This window comes from Phaethon lepturus, unplaced genomic scaffold (genome assembly GCF_000687285.1).
Source record: "Phaethon lepturus isolate BGI_N335 unplaced genomic scaffold, ASM68728v1 scaffold17103, whole genome shotgun sequence".
NCBI classification, from domain to species: domain Eukaryota; kingdom Metazoa; phylum Chordata; class Aves; order Phaethontiformes; family Phaethontidae; genus Phaethon; species Phaethon lepturus.
This window is the reverse complement of record NW_010531343.1, coordinates 23,904-39,488: the sequence shown is the minus strand read 5'-3', so window position 1 is coordinate 39,488 and position 15,585 is coordinate 23,904. Positions and strand designations below refer to the sequence as shown.

At 38.1% G+C, this 15,585-nt stretch overlaps 1 protein-coding gene across 3 annotated transcripts in view; it reads left to right on the top strand.

Moving 5' to 3' along the window:
• PICALM (phosphatidylinositol binding clathrin assembly protein) overlaps positions 1 to 15,585 on the top strand; it is a 52,039-nt gene that overhangs the window by 30,939 nt on the left and 5,515 nt on the right. The window contains exons 12-19 of one of the 3 annotated variants that reach the window (XM_010284526.1): positions 194 to 343; positions 4,934 to 5,041; positions 5,953 to 6,084; positions 6,177 to 6,207; positions 7,005 to 7,104; positions 8,634 to 8,657; positions 10,670 to 10,729; positions 11,902 to 12,006. In XM_010284526.1, coding sequence (XP_010282828.1) covers positions 194 to 343; positions 4,934 to 5,041; positions 5,953 to 6,084; positions 6,177 to 6,207; positions 7,005 to 7,104; positions 8,634 to 8,657; positions 10,670 to 10,729; positions 11,902 to 12,006 — 710 coding nt within the window. The remainder of the gene's footprint in view (positions 1 to 193; positions 344 to 4,933; positions 5,042 to 5,952; positions 6,085 to 6,176; positions 6,208 to 7,004; positions 7,105 to 8,633; positions 8,658 to 10,669; positions 10,730 to 11,901; positions 12,007 to 15,585) is intronic. The other 2 variants (XM_010284527.1, XM_010284528.1) reach the window with 2 other exon arrangements.

Genomic DNA, 15,585 nt, shown 5'->3' with positions numbered 1-15,585 from the left:
AAAAGTCAATTTTGGACAATAATTCTGTCGATTTGAAAATGAAACAACTAGCTAGGTCATCCCAAGTTTAGAGATGTCAGGAGAAAACAATACTTCCTGGACTTTTCTAACTCTTACTCTGCTACCTAGGAAGCAGCATGTAACTAAATCCATCTCCCTTTTCTTCTTTCTCTTGCTCTCTGGAACTGAACAGATCCTTTTTCTGCTACTGTTGATAGTGTTGATGATGCCATTCCAAACCTAAATCCTTTCCTTACAAAAACTAACGATGCTGCTCATCTGTCTGTGTCTTCTGATGTATCTACTTTCACCAGTAGGACACCCACACATGAAATGTTTGTTGGTAAAGTACCATTTTAAACTAACTTCCTATTTCCTAAAAATTTTAACATTATTTCAGTTTCTAAAGTATATTTATGGGGTCTTTCAAAACTAAAAGCTGGTCATTTAGGGCTGATTTTGTGCTATGTTGGAACTTGATGTAGTAATTGTGCCATGAAAATGATGTTAAAAATCCTTGCTTGGCTACCTAGATGGTGTTCAACCTGATGGGAAGAAACTTGGTTATAGTTAAAGCATTCTCTTATGCTTAGGATTTTTAAGGTAAAATACTATGTATGCCTGAAAATGGAAAGAAAATTCTACTTCTTTTTGTTCCTCAGGTTGAAATGTTCTTTTTAAATATAGGAGCTTAATCTACTTTTTTTGGTAGTGCGTGTTTTTCCCCCAGTGGTGTTAGCATTAACAACACTGGTAAAGCCATGCGCATTCTGGTGCATGGTCTATTCAAACTGTTTACCTACTAGGCAGTAAACAAATGACTCACCTTTTTAAAACTGTTGAAATCTTACTTTGGAAGTGATTCAGCATAGCTGTCATATTAGAAATCCTTCTAATATTTCTGTTGGTGCAGCTACATAGTAATTTAATTACTCTTCAATATGAAGAATTAAGGTAGCTTTCATAGACTAAAAATCAATTTGTTACATGTCAGTTCTGTTCTTAAGCAAAGCTAGGTTTAAAGACAATCATGCTGCACCAACAGGCTTTCTTTTTGCAGGTTGAGCCCCACTAGAATTGATCACAGAAGAATCCAGGCTCTTGTCACAAAGAGATCCTGATATCTCTGATATGTGTTGACAGAGATAAAGCAAAAGGACCTCTTTAGAGATCTTAATACCACCTTAGCTAACTAGTTTCCTAGCTTGTCTTTGGTTAGTGAAGAGAGAAAGCAAGCAAGATCAGGTACAAGAACTCTTGCTGTGAACTTCTCTCCACAATTCTCAGGGAGGATTAGTTGGTTGAGGCAGTAGTCTACAAATACTTTAAGCTGATACTACTGCGTAATAGTCTGGCCTGTGCTTCTAATTGGTCATCCCAATGCTTCCAGTTAAATTTGTATGGTTCATGTGAATGTAGAATGATCATTTGAAATACAGCTGTTTTTTTAGTGAGGTGATAATTCAGTCAGATCTGTTTCCTCTGTATAATTTGTTCTGGAGTCATACAAAAAGTTGTGGCATGCAGGGCTGTGAACAAGGAGCCCGGTGGGGTTTTGTGACACTCACTGGTTTGTGTAGTATTCATCACATGACAGCTCCGAAGTAGCTGGAGATGGATGGCATTGATACATTGCATTGCCTTCCAATGTCTCATTCCCTGAAGATGTACCTAGAACCGAAGTGCAACCTCCTGAGAGATTGATATGTGAAATGTAAGGGCAATTTTAGCTGTAGCACAGACAAAGGTGCTGCGATAATGTGATTGTGGATTTAAAATAACTCTTTCTGGTTCTTTAGATCATTGCAATCCATTTACTGAACTAAATCCCTTTGTGGCAACCAAATATGAATCCACTATTGGGCTGTATCCTTATACTTCAGGTATAAGAAAAATGCCTTGAAGCTTTTCACACTCATTTTTTCCTAGAGTGTGAATCATGGCATTTGCTTTGGGCGGGGTGGGGGGGAAGTATTTATCCTAATATAGATATAGCTGTAACTTTGAAACCGTGCTTTCCCCTTTTGTGTTATAGGTAATGTAAACCTGTTTCTTACTGTATGTCTGATGTGTATTGATTTCATTCCATTGGTTCTGTGTTGTTAGAGTATATGTGGATTTATAGACTGACCTGAAATTAAAGTTTTGAATAGTAGATAAACAGTATATCTTGGTTCTCTTTCTGTAACTCTCCCTCTTCTCCTTTCCTGGCTTTCTCTTGTGTGATATGCCTTATCAGATTCTTTTTGTGGTCCTCAAGCTTACCCTAATGCTTCTCATTTCCGCAATGAGCCTTCTTCTGTAGCTGGTCTATTTGGAGGTAGGTAATGGGATACAGCCTTACCCCAAACACAGAAATTTGAATGTGTTGTGTGCCTAGAGCTAGTAGGTACGTTATTGGCTACAGAAGTTTGTTGTTATAGCAACTCCAACTTCTATTCATATGCTTGTGCTAGGTGTGTTGTCACAAATGGTATATATTTTTTTCAGTTTGTGCTAAACTAAGGCTTATTTAGTCTAAACATGAAATGAGTATCTCTCCATTTCAGGATCTCTTGTAGTTTACATGTTGCTACATACCACACAAGACTTGCATGTTACAAGTATCTTCTCATCTTTCTCTGCCTCATTGTTTTGAAGATAAAGGGATTGGGATGTTCTTGCTGCTTATGGCATTTTTGTGGATGTATTACTCTTAAACAGTGCACTAAACTAGTACAAAGCTTTGCAATAGAACATGAGAAAGAGGGTTCCGCTGCATTAAATTACTGGCTAATCATTTGTGCAGCTATGTATGTAATACCTGTATAGGAACCCAGTACTAATGCTGGTCCTGGAATATCATCCTAGCAGTTGCTAGACGGGCTGCGGACTGTGACAGAAGATAATCTATCTGAACCAGATTGAACAGGGAGTGTTAATGTTGCAAGTTTTAGAAATACCTTCAGTAAATGTTTTGTGGAAGAGTTAGTTCTTAAAAGCACCTTAAAGTCACATTTTGGTTTAGTGTCTTTGAATAGAAAATAGCTAGAGTCATTTAACGACTTAAGTACTACGTATGACTCTGTTCCCTTTGTTCCATATCCAAAAGCAGGATGATTAGTTTCTGTCAAGCCTTGTTTATTCCCTCGAAGCAACTCCATTAAAAATACTGACCTTTGCACCTTTCAAAACATGCATGTTAGACAAAATGCATGCCCTGGGCTGGTGATTGATACCAGGAGTAGGATTTGATCTTTTTCAGAGGCTGATTCAAAGGAGTCCGATGTATTGTTTTGTCTTCTGGCTTGTCTCATCTCGTTAGCTTCGTACAGCTTGAAACTTCCTAAAACGTGAGAGCAGGAAACTCAGCTTGTTTCAGTTGAGGCCATTTTCTAAAGAAAAATATGAGCTACTGCAAGTCAAGTTTTCTGTTGGCACAGGCACGGTTTTTAAGAGTCGCAGGACATCCCATCAAAGGAATTCCTATCAGCAGTTCAGAGTCTCTGAAATGGCTTGTTACAACTTGACGGTATACTTGTCATAAAGATACTCATTTTATTTTGTTGATTATTTACTCCCTATCTTTTCCCACATTGTGCTTCCCATGTTTTACTGTGTGCCGTTTTCTTTGAGTTGTTTTTAAAAGTACATTGTTTACATTCTTAGTGGTGGATGCTTTTGAGTTATGAATTGTATGTTCCTTTAAGTCAAATAGGAAGGAACAGGTAATCCAAATTTTTTTTCTGTGAAGTTTATGTTAAAGGATAGCATCCTGTAGTTATTAATTATTTAGGTGAAATGTGATTTATTTCAGGAAAACAGTAACATTGAAATGAGGTGCTGTCACAGCAAGCTAAATTAAATCCAAGAAGTATTCTTGGTCAGTTTTTCCACTCACTGTGATGTTTTACTGATGAAGTATTTGTGATTCTTTTTGTCTTATTTCTCCGTACCATCAAAATTTCTGTTAGAAACCAGAAGAGCTAGTTTTCAAGATGGCATTGCATTTTTTTGGTGTTTTTCATATGAAGTAATAATTACTTCTGTAATTGCCTGAATATCAACATGATCTACATGCACGGTTGTGTGTGCGGTCATATGTAACATTAAAAACCTACAATTTTAGAAACAAATCACTATTCACTTCCATATTACTGTTAATACTGCCGAACATCATTTGCAATGCTTTGTACTGCAATAAACTTTCACAGTGTTAAAAATTTGTGTATTTGGAGAACACTGCTTTATAGATATACAGGAGACAGATGGAGTAAGTTCAGACAGAAATAGGAGTTGAAACTTGGCTTTAACTCCCCATATCTCACCATAATTACTAGAAACTTACCTGCCAAACATGGTGGCTTGCAAAATGTGTGTCCAAAGATAAGTAAGCAAGGACTATAAAAATAATTTATATTAAGAGTGTCTAATTGAAGGCATTACTGGTCAGACGCCTCAGGATGGTTTGGATCTTACTCCAGTTGTATCTAAGAGAACTGCTCAACTAATATAAAACATGGAGGGAATAATCTGCAGGCAGGTAATCTTGAAACAGATTCTGTACCTAGCCAGCTTCTTTTTCTGGAGAAGCATGGAGGTTATTTCCTCAATAATTTTATTGCAAGTATTTGGTAAAAGAGTAAGGAGGATGTGAATAGCTAGTCCAGAGGTTCCGCCGTTGTGGGGAGAAGTGTCTTTTATGGCCTGTCTGTCTAGTTTTTGAGACAAAACCTTTCTTTGGAGGAGTCAGTCTCAATAAACTACAGACTGCTTCCAGCTCTTTCTCTTACATGCTTCTCAGGGTCAGGGTGTAGTCTGGACCTTTGAGATATTCCTAGTCTTTCTGCAGTACTTAAGTACTATGGACTTACTTGGCTTGTCTTGCATAAAGAAGGTGGATTCATGGTAAATGCTCTATAAAAACATTCAACTTCTTTCTTTTTCCCCACAGGGTTCACTCCATCTCCTGTTGCTCAACCACAGCCATCAGCTGGCCTTAATGTTGATTTTGAGTCTGTGTTTGGAAACAAATCTTCTAATGTTGTCCTAGATTCTGGTGGTAAGACACTTAATAAAATAGATGATGTATGTCCTTTAACTTTTTTATTCTCGAGGTATAAATCTCTTAATCTGTATTTACTCATACTGCTGTGACAGTGTTCCAGCTGAAGAAAACTGACTTTAAAAGGTCAATAGCAGCATTCTTCATCCAGTTTTTCTTTATTAATCAAATATTTTTTCCTTACGCGGTATTTCTATGTGCACCCTGCTGAAATGTTTAACTTTATTTCCTTCACTTAAATGTTTTGTGCATTAAAACTTCACACAGTGAACAGCCTTCACTTTTACATGCTGTCCACTGAAATTGTGTATTTGTAGAGTGTGGTTAGAAGAGGTGAAGTTTTATCCTGATTTTATATGTGTGTGTAACACACTTGTGGCACTTCTTAGTCTAACATTTTACTCTTTTGATACTCAGATTATTTCAGAAAATGATAAATTATCAAAACATACACAATTAATTTGGACTGTGATCATAGTTAGTATTCTTTCTGTTCTTTCGAACATCTGGAAAGTAAATACTTTCTCATCTTTTGACATTGAACTCTTGACATTGGATTCTCTTTGGGCAAACCGGTGATCCACTAAAAGCAAATACAGAAGCTGTTTTATAAGACTGAAATACTTTAGATATTTATTCTTTGTTTTGTTTTACATTTTGATTGCTTTGCAGTCGTGAATCCATTCCATGTAAAACTGATGCCATGTAGGTTAAACTAGTAAAGTTTAATCTCCTTTCTCTAGTAAATATCTCCTTAATCAAGAGGCATAATAAGTTCTATCCTTCTTGTATAATGTAGCATCACTCAGTTAAAGTTTAGCCATTTTGTTGAACTTGATGTCTACTTAATTGAATGTCACAATGTTCATGGGAGTCCTGTGATTCAAATCACTTATGTTTATTTCAAGGCTTTGATGAACTAGGTGGTCTTCTAAAACCAACAGTGGCCTCCCAAAACCAGAGTCTTCCAGTTGCCAAAGTACCACCTAACAAATTAGTGTCAGATGATCTGGATTCATCTTTAGCCAATCTTGTAGGCAGTAAGTATTGAACCACTAACACTTAATCTTACTTATATAATTCTTTTAAATGAATAGAATTTTCAGTAGTATCTTTTTCTACTTTGTGACAGATTTGGGCATTGGAAATGGAACTACTAAAAAGTGAGTATACTTAATCAAAAGTTGAGCATTTTTATTTTCTTGATAATAAATTTTTATGGAAGTACAGGTTCAAACCTGTGCATAACAACATAATGTTAACCTTAAGAGCACGTTTGGGATTGTTCTTTGTTTCTCATGCAAGGTAGAATGAATTGTTGAAAGCTGTTGGAAGGTGACTGCAGACTGAGCAGTAGTGGCAGTGATAACAGCAGGCAAGATGTCCTCCTGTCTCTGATTCCTTTCAGGTTTTGTATATATTCAGGAAATGAGCTCATCAAAATGTTTCTCTGTAGTTGTAGGTAATCTTAGTACACCTTATAAAAACTTGGTGTGACCCGAGTGAGTGCAGAGCTGTATTAAAGATTGTGAAACTACAAGCTCCGACTTGTAGTTGACCTTTAGACAAGTGAATTTTGAAGTCGGGTGTATTCTAAAATAGTGAACAGCTGCTCTAGCAGCAAAGTTGAGAATATGTTTATCAAATTTCAGGCTTATCAGGGCCATTTGAATTCATTCAGAAATCTAGTATGCAGTTGCTCCTAAATAAACTATCTTGACCCAAGAAAAGTTGGCTAGACTAACTCACCTATAGTGGGGAACTTGACTGAGATTAGATAAAGCTGAGGTGGCTCACGCTGAACATCTTACCGTCATGAGGCCTTTTATCAACTCCTTTTGCTAAATGAATTTCTTCACTAACAAAAGAAGCCACACTTCCAAGAGGAAATGTTTGCCTGAGGGAGTTTTGTAAGAAAATCCAATGTTTTCTAAAAATTCTTTAAAAAATTTATTTGAAGTGATGTGAACTGGACTCAGCCAGGTGAAAAGAAACTGACGGGCGGTTCCAACTGGCAACCCAAGATTGCACCTACAACTGCGTGGAATGCTCCAACGTTGGTAAGCAAGTACTCATTTTAAAATAGTGAGTTCCCTGCAACTTAGATATGCAGACTGATGTATAACAGAAATTTGAAAGTGATCTTATAGTTGCAGTAAAAGAGTGGTAGAAAATTGAAGAAGTGGTCAGTTGAGATGTGTACTGCTTAGATTTGTTTTTCTTAACTGTGTGGTTCTAGTAAATAGTTTGTGATGTGACATGTGCAGGTTTAGCATAAACTTCAGTAGTGTTTGACCAGCCTCTCTCTTGGCAGGATAGCAACCTTTGTGTTTCACTTAACTGACATAAAACTGAATTCTGGGATGGGGGGGGGGGGCACGTTGCAATCTAGAAAAGTAGAAGTGTGAAAAGTATGTTCGTCAGGTGCACTGATACATCAAGTATGTTCACATTACAACTCGGCCTGCTCTGGGGGCGAGAATGGGCCGAGAGATTAATCCCCTTGGTACCTGTAGAGGTGTCTGTGCAGTGATAAGGGCTGTAGCTTTCTTAATGTATGTAACCACTGCTTTCCTGCCCCGATGTGTGCAGTTGTTTTTAATGCATGTCAGTTTTGGTGATCAACTTCATAGTGTCTGTTGTAGCAGGCAGTGTTGGCAAGGATTTGGGGGTAGCATGTGGAGTGAGGGCTTTTAATTACATGTACAAAAAAAGGAGGTTGGGAGTTTACGTGAGTAGTTTTCACAATGCTAACAGAACATTTTGGCATGTGAATCCTACTCTTTCACCAATGACCTGGAGAACTGTACATGCACAGAACGGGTGATAAAGCACCCTCGAGGATTTATGCACCTGACTCTGTAACTGACTGGGGGAGGTTGAATCCGCAGCGTAATAATACAACATTGTGGATCTGGAAGGTGAGAGCTTGTTTCCTTGGCTCCACCACCTCTTCCCTACTGGGTGTCCCTTATCAACTCACTACATTTATGTAGGGAGAAGTGTTTGTGGACCTTACCAGAGGGTGTGTAGATACTGAAGGAACTGTAACTACTCACCTGCTTTAATGACTGGTGGTTTGAGTTTACGTGTGTGCTTGAATCTGTTTAATAACTCGTGTCTTGTATATACATCTTCTTGTGACAAGTCATTACATTTAACAGCTTTTATTTTTTAGAGATACTATTGAGACACTTCTTTTCCTGTGAAACTGTTTTATTAACATAAAAATCTTAAAACAGAAATAATCTAGGGGGAAAAAATTTTGCTTTCCTCTGCTGGTCTATTTATTGTGGAGTTGCTGCTGCTTGCTAAATAAATATGCTTTTGAAAATAAGGCTTTCTTGTCTTTGGGAAAAAGGCATATACCAAATAAATGGACTGTGCAAAACAATTACGAACCCAATAATGCTGACAGTATCACAGGTGTACGTTGTCCCAGTAAATGACTTGAATTACAAGAATGTGTTGGGGTAAACATTTAATGTATTTGTTGAACTAAAATGCTATCTGTATATTCTGTTGTGTAAGTATTTGCTTCTAATCCAGTGTTATTGCATTATGTAATTGTTCTCCCTGGGAAATACAGAATGGCATGCATTTTCCACAATACGTAAGTGAAACAACCCACAGCCTTTTTGCAATCGACTGGCATGCTGATATTAACCACTGCTGTTGCAGAATCTCATAACCTTCTTGCTATTTACACATTTCTCATTTTAAAATCTTTGGTGTGCCAAAAATTGAGCTTTTCCTAGCATACACAAACTTCATAGGTGGTCTGCAGGCTCTTGACTCGAATGATGGCATGGGAAATACCAAGATTATTTTTCCTTGCTTTCAACTGTACCATTTGCTGCCAGAGAGCTGGGGTGTGTGTCTGTGCTGCCTTTAATGCACTTAGTGAATTTTGAATGAAGATAAAATTGTTTGTGTTTGAATAACTGCATGAAACCTCACGGGCTTCTGTTATACTTGGCACTTTATCCAAATTTACCGTAGCTCTTGATTTTTTTTTTTTTTAATTTTTTTTTTTATTTTTAGTGGGGAGAGACCAATATGTCATTAATGCTCATACGAAAACAGAAAATCCATGCTGACAGTTAACAAAGGGCAAGCAATAACCTGTGCTTGCTGTTCGAGGAATGCAGTCTTTCATTTCAAATGATTTTTTTTCGTTGTGTCAACAGTGATATTGGTCTTTGCCTGTATTCTGGTTTTATTGCAGGGTAACTCTGTAACTAAAGGATGGTAGGTTCATGCTTGAGCACTCAAAAATAAATTTAGTCAGCATGTTTGTGAGTAGGTGTGGATACACAAGCAAAACCAAAAAAACCCCTAATTTTCAGGATAGTTTTGCCACCCATGTGAAATATATGGATAATACACAGTCTAGATAATTCTTTGTAGGGGAAATCTGTTCTGGTGGCAAGTGAAGTGCCAGGCTACTGCCTATGAAAAGGCAGCTGATATCTTAGAACTGAATTCAGAAGCAGCTCTGCTGATGTTCTATTCTTGATTTATCTGATTTAATTAATCCAGTACTATCAATATTTTGTTGTTTCCCTCCTTTTTTGTATCAATAATCTCTGGGTGCCAAGAAATGCATATGGTCTGTGTCTTGTCTTGAATAGTAATCCCCACAGCAATAGCATGAAAATTAGACTGTTTTTTCTTAAAGGAGAGACGAGTTATCTGAGTATTTATAAGCACCAATTTATAGGCTAAAAAAACCCCTTTTTTTGTCCTTGTAAGGGTAATTTAGAAAGCAGATAATGAAACTGTAGAACTAAGAATATGGTTAGAATATGAAGAACTGTCTTTAATATATTTTTCTTTCTAAGACTTATCAGCCATTTTTTATGTATATGTTGCCAAGTTGTTTACAAAACGTAGCTTGACCCCAGGTTTTGTCTGCTGACAGCAACCTTACTGTAACTTCATAAAAATTAACTTAGGTTAAGGGTAATGTAAACATATCTGCTATGTACGAAGAGGGCTTTTAACCTGTTCAAATTCACTGTACTAAGTGGGTGACTGAGAGGGAGTGCGAGATGGATATTCATGTTAGTGTTGAATTTATATTGAAACACGGTAAGAGAATCCCCATAGTGTGTACATCCTGGCTAAAGAGAAAAGCATTCCTGTAATGTTGGCAAAAGCAATGGTAATTTGGTATTTCAGTCTTGAAAATTCTTAAGACTCCTTGTGTACCATTACTTCTGATTTTGAAAAATAAGTATATACTTCATGGGATTAAAAAAAAAAAATGCTTCCGCTTCCTGAATTTTCTTTCTCACACTTCTGTATCTCATACTCTGTTCTTTAAACAGGATGCTGAGAGAATGGTAGCTAGCAGGTTTGTTTAGTCAGCCAGAATCCTAACAGGTTAAAAGCAAATACATAATTACAGATTTGCCAGGATCACCTAGAAACTTTAGCTGAGGTATTGTATTCCATCTGAAATAATTTGGATACTCTCTTAACACAAGACTGCAAATCCGATTTATTCTCTGCTATATTCATAATAAGCCAAGTGCTGCAGCTGACCCCTAGAAAGCAGTATCTCCGCAGTATGCCGCTGGCCACTTCTCCTCTCAGTTCACCGCTGTTTTTTCACACCAGGCACCACCTGTAATGGCGTATCCTGCCACAACGCCAACAGGAATGATGGGCTACGGGATGGTGAGTGGAACTCCTGCACTTCAAAGTCATCAGATGCTGTATATCATTTGGCTGCTTCGACTTTGGTAGCAGTAGTTTTTCTGAACTATTTTACAGAAGACTGAATTTCAGCTCCTATCAGTTTATTCATTACCAAAGCATTGGGTGAGATGGGCCATTACAGAATGACTAAAAGGCTTTGTGACATCCTGAAAACTGTCCGGGCTCATTCAAACTTTACTCGGGACACTTACTGCCAGGAATCTCTGAAATGTTGATCCATTTTACAACCCTGGTGTTTAATTTTTCCTAAAAGCAGTAGTAGGTACCATAGTTCTAAGCGTGGCCGTTCCTAAGTGGCAGTCTAGTAGCAGGCTTTTCCCTTGGTGAGGGCATACTGGGACAGGCAATTTTGTTAGTACCTTAGCATTCCCTGGCTGCTGGTTCCTGTGTCTGCATTGTGCCAGCACTTATTTTTAGCTTACTTTTTGTAGGGTGTTTTCACCAGGGTCAGTTTCTTGAATGGGTTCTTGAGTTGGCATGATAGGAGGAGTATCAGGATTAGTCAAGGAAAAGCTGCTTGGAATGGGGATTGCTTCAGGAGGGTTGCTGCTGGGTCTCAACCCGAGCCTGAGGGGAGTGCCAAAAGCAGCACCAGAGATTGGCACCTATGTCTAAGACCATTAATATATGTTAAACTTTTAATTTGGCTCAGCCAGAGTGTCGGTAACACTTTAGACTTTGATTGCATAATGACTGAACGTTAATTGTACATATAGTTCAGAGTTTTCAATTTTTCTAGAACTCTGAACTATATGTCAGTCAGCGCTGCACTGACAACTGTAAAACTGTTCTTGTGCTTCTGAAGGCAGACAGGGAAGTGCTGTCAAGTCCTCTGTTTTGGGAGCAAGAAGACCAGCACAAATGCTTGTGCTTAAAGTATTTTAGTGTTTCGGATCTTTGCACCAAGAGATTAAATGGGCTCAGTTGTTATTGAGAGTATTCCTTGAAAAGGCTCTAACATTCCTTTCTAGTAACCTTTATTTGCAGAATATTGTAGAAAGTTCTTCTATGATTCCATACATCAAATATGACCAAGGTTTTTCACCTACTTACCGGTTTCCTTTCTTTCTTTAAATACTTGTGATGTATTAATGCTACTAGTGACTTGATGTTGTCTGGTATTTTTTTAGCCGTCACAGATGGGAGGTATACCAGTAATGACACAGCCAACTTTAATATACAGTCAGCCAGTCATGAGACCACCAAACCCTTTTGGCCCTGTACCCGGAGCACAGGTGTGTATATCCAAAATAATTGCTGCTAGAAACAAATGACAGCTGGGTCAGTTTCTTTATTCTTGTGTTGGAAAAACGTGTTGCACAAGCCCAGTAGTTCATGGAAGGATCGCTTCCTAGCTTCATATATCCAGGTTGGCAGCATCAAGTTAGTTTTACAGAAGTGAAGAGGATGGCCTTTTAAGGCATTGTTTTTCTGGGAAAAGGACTGAGATTATCCACAAGGATAAGAATAGGTAATGCCTGTGCTGTTTGCTGAAGACAGGCTTCTTCCCCAAAGTTCACCTTCTCTGCTGCTTTACCTCTGCATGTGGCTTTGAGATTGTGCTGTTACAGCTTTTTTCCCAAGTACATGCATTGCTGTTCTTTGACCTGTCACTTGAAAGTATTGGATTATAAAGTAACCAAGTCTGGCAGTAGCTGTAAATTTATAAGCATGCAGCTTTCACTTAAAAAATATGACAGCATTTTGCAGGGTACAAACAGGGTGTATGTGGCCTTTTAAGGCTATGGATGTTGTAGATGGGTTTGAAAAGAAAGTGGTATCAAACTTGGTGAAACTTCACCCCAACACCTGGTTGTTAGCACTGACCACTCGCAGTGGGAGGCACGTGGCATGTTCATTTAGCTTTAGTCTCTGTATTCTCCAAAGGTCTTTGTGTTCCTCCATGACTTTGCAGAAGACTGTTTACAGCATAGTGAAGATACTCAATAGCTGTACAAATCTATCTGGCCTTTCGCTGGGAAGTGAGGTGTTACTTTAAATGGAGTGCTCCTTTAATTGCCTGCTTTTCTGCTTCCCCTGATGTGTTGCGTGTAGATTCATTACCTAATGTACTGGAACAAAAGAGTGTGCTGAAGAGTTACTCTGACAAACAATGAGAACTGACTTAATACAGGAGTTAAATTATGTACCTTATATTGTTTGTTTTGCAAACTTCTGTCACTGGGAAGTTTCTACCCAAATGCACTTTTTCAGCCCAGTAGCCATCTGAAGGTATTTTTTTTGCAGTAGGAAAAACTTGGGGGGATATAGGTGGTTGGGGAATGGACAATCTTGAAACACCTTTGTACTATTTTCAGAAAATATTGAGATCATTGAGTTTGTGTTTGTGAACTGTAGTTAAAGGCAGAGCCAAGTTTAGCTGGCAGATTGGAATTCCAGTATTAACAGTGTGGTTTTACTTGCTAGTCAAATGTTTCTTTGTCAGAGTTCACACTGTACAACATGAGTCTTAGAAATACATAATATATTGGGACTGTGTTTTGATCTTGCTATAAAGAGCTCGCTCTTTATAGGTGACTGTTTTAAAACATGCATGCATAACTTCACTTAAGTATATGTTGGTGTAAGGTTGTGGGTTGTTGTAAGGTTTTTGGGACTAGAGTATGGAGGGAAAAGAATTCAGCAGTAGGTTGGAAAGGAAAAGAGCCTCAAGCTTTTCTTCAATGCCTGAATGGGATCCTTTAACAGGAGAGGCTGTATTGTGTGTTGCCAGTAGGCAGGTTGTCCATTTTCTTCACTAAAACAGATACTTTTAAAAAATTTTTTTTAAAAAGCATTATCTGAAAGGGATGCTGTTAGATTTCTTTAGCTAGAAATGCAATTTTCAGTTGATTTTCTGTTGAACTTCTGAGAGCTGCTTTGCACACTTCAAACAAGTGATTTGGTATCTTTCACATGGGTTTTATACTATTTCAAGGGGGGAAAAAAGTGTCATGAACACATTCTTAAGTGGATATCGAGTTAAAAGGATCCTTAAGGATTAGAGTGGTTTTTTTTTTTTCTGCAATTCCCAAAACATCAATTTTGAAATGTCCTTTTAAAAATATAAATAAATCTGCCTGCCTGCCTAATTCAGTTATACACAGGTAGGTAGGTCTGAATAGCTAGATGAGCCTTTCTGATTCATTTGACATGGCAGGGCTTGGTCTAGGTTGAATCCCAGCTGGCTGTCGTAACAGGACAAAGAGGAATTAGTCACAAGTGAGGTGTGTAGAGCTGTATGTATTGTGCTTCTCTGACAACATGTTTGGCTCCTGTGAGAATTAATTTGATAAAAACCACACCGTTGGAATCAACATTTGCTGTGTGACCAGGACTCGGGGTTTTTCCCTGAGACACATGGTCCATGTTGCTTGCAGGTGTGGAGTTTTCAGAACTCTGACATCAGTAAAGCGACTTCAATGAGACAAAGGCTGCATGTGAGAGCTGCTTCCCCATACACAGCAGAGATGGCATTTACTAACGTATCGCCACAGAGGGAATTTACAATATTATCACACTAAATTTACTGTATGCTTAGTTTTGAGGTGGTTCTGAGAGCACGTTTGTCTGTTTAGGTTTAGTTAATACTCCTGTTGTGCCAGAAAAAGAAATAGGAAAATAAAGAAATGAAAATGTGTGTTCTTGAGGTAAGGAAACAAATCTTAAAGAATGAATAATGGTTGTCCGAGAGGCACACAATTCAAGCTGCCTACATCCCACGTGGACCACTGTAAACACCATTACTATGATACAAGTTTTGTCCATGGTGTCATCATTGCCAAAAAGTTAATTGTTTTTAATATTTATGTTTAAAGCACTAGATTGTATCACTTGCCTCTAGTCTGTGGATAGATTTTGGTTGCTGTCTACAGTAAAGCAGCTTGAAGGTACTTAATGACAGACGCAGAATTGTTGCCGAAAAATTATATTGCCAAGTTGTAGTGTGTTGGGAACTCCTCCTACTTTGTATGCAGACAGGTAAAATAGGCATCCCACTGTTGTCCTGTTTCTTTATAATTTAAATTGGTGTTCCTAACTGGATACTCTTAAGGTGTTGTCTTTTATAATTTTCCTACCTCTGGACATACCTGTTTTGGCTCTCTTCAAGTGTTCTGTTTACATGCATGCAACTTTATCTCTAATTGTCACTATCAAAAGCAAGGGTAGTTTGTATTTTTTATGGGCAAAGTTTCAAAAGTTTGAAAATCTAAGTGCAGAGGATATTCATAATTTTAAAAGAAACTGACACATACCTTTTTGCCTTGAAATGACTCCTCTTGTAGTACAGTCACTATTTCCTGCTTGAGAAGGGAAAATAATGATAAAATATTTCTTTCATCATGATAAAATAGCAGGCTTTCCTCACTGCAACATATGGTACCATGCTACCCAGAGCAGGGAGAACGGTCAGAGTTGTGTGATTAAATTTTAGCTGGTGGCGGGGAGAGTGTGTGTGTATGAGGAAGGGCCAGGCTGAACCAGTGGCCAAACTGAGGTTAAAGAGTAGCCAGAGTGATGGCAGATGTGACACAGTACAGCAGAACACTTCAGACAAGCTGGATCTGAGTGATGTGCAGTTAACTGGAACATAACTACCTGTTGTAAGTCCTGAGTGCTGTAATGCGCAACAACAGTGCGTGAATGTTCACCACCATGAAAAACATTATCATGTTGGCTAATATAAAATGATACGGTACGGACAAATCGGTGATACGCCATTAAGTGTTACATATTGTGCTCTGATCACCCCTGTCACGACACAGCCTTAGGAGGGGAGGCAGCTGGGTAGTGAAAATTTTAAGATTTAAAAT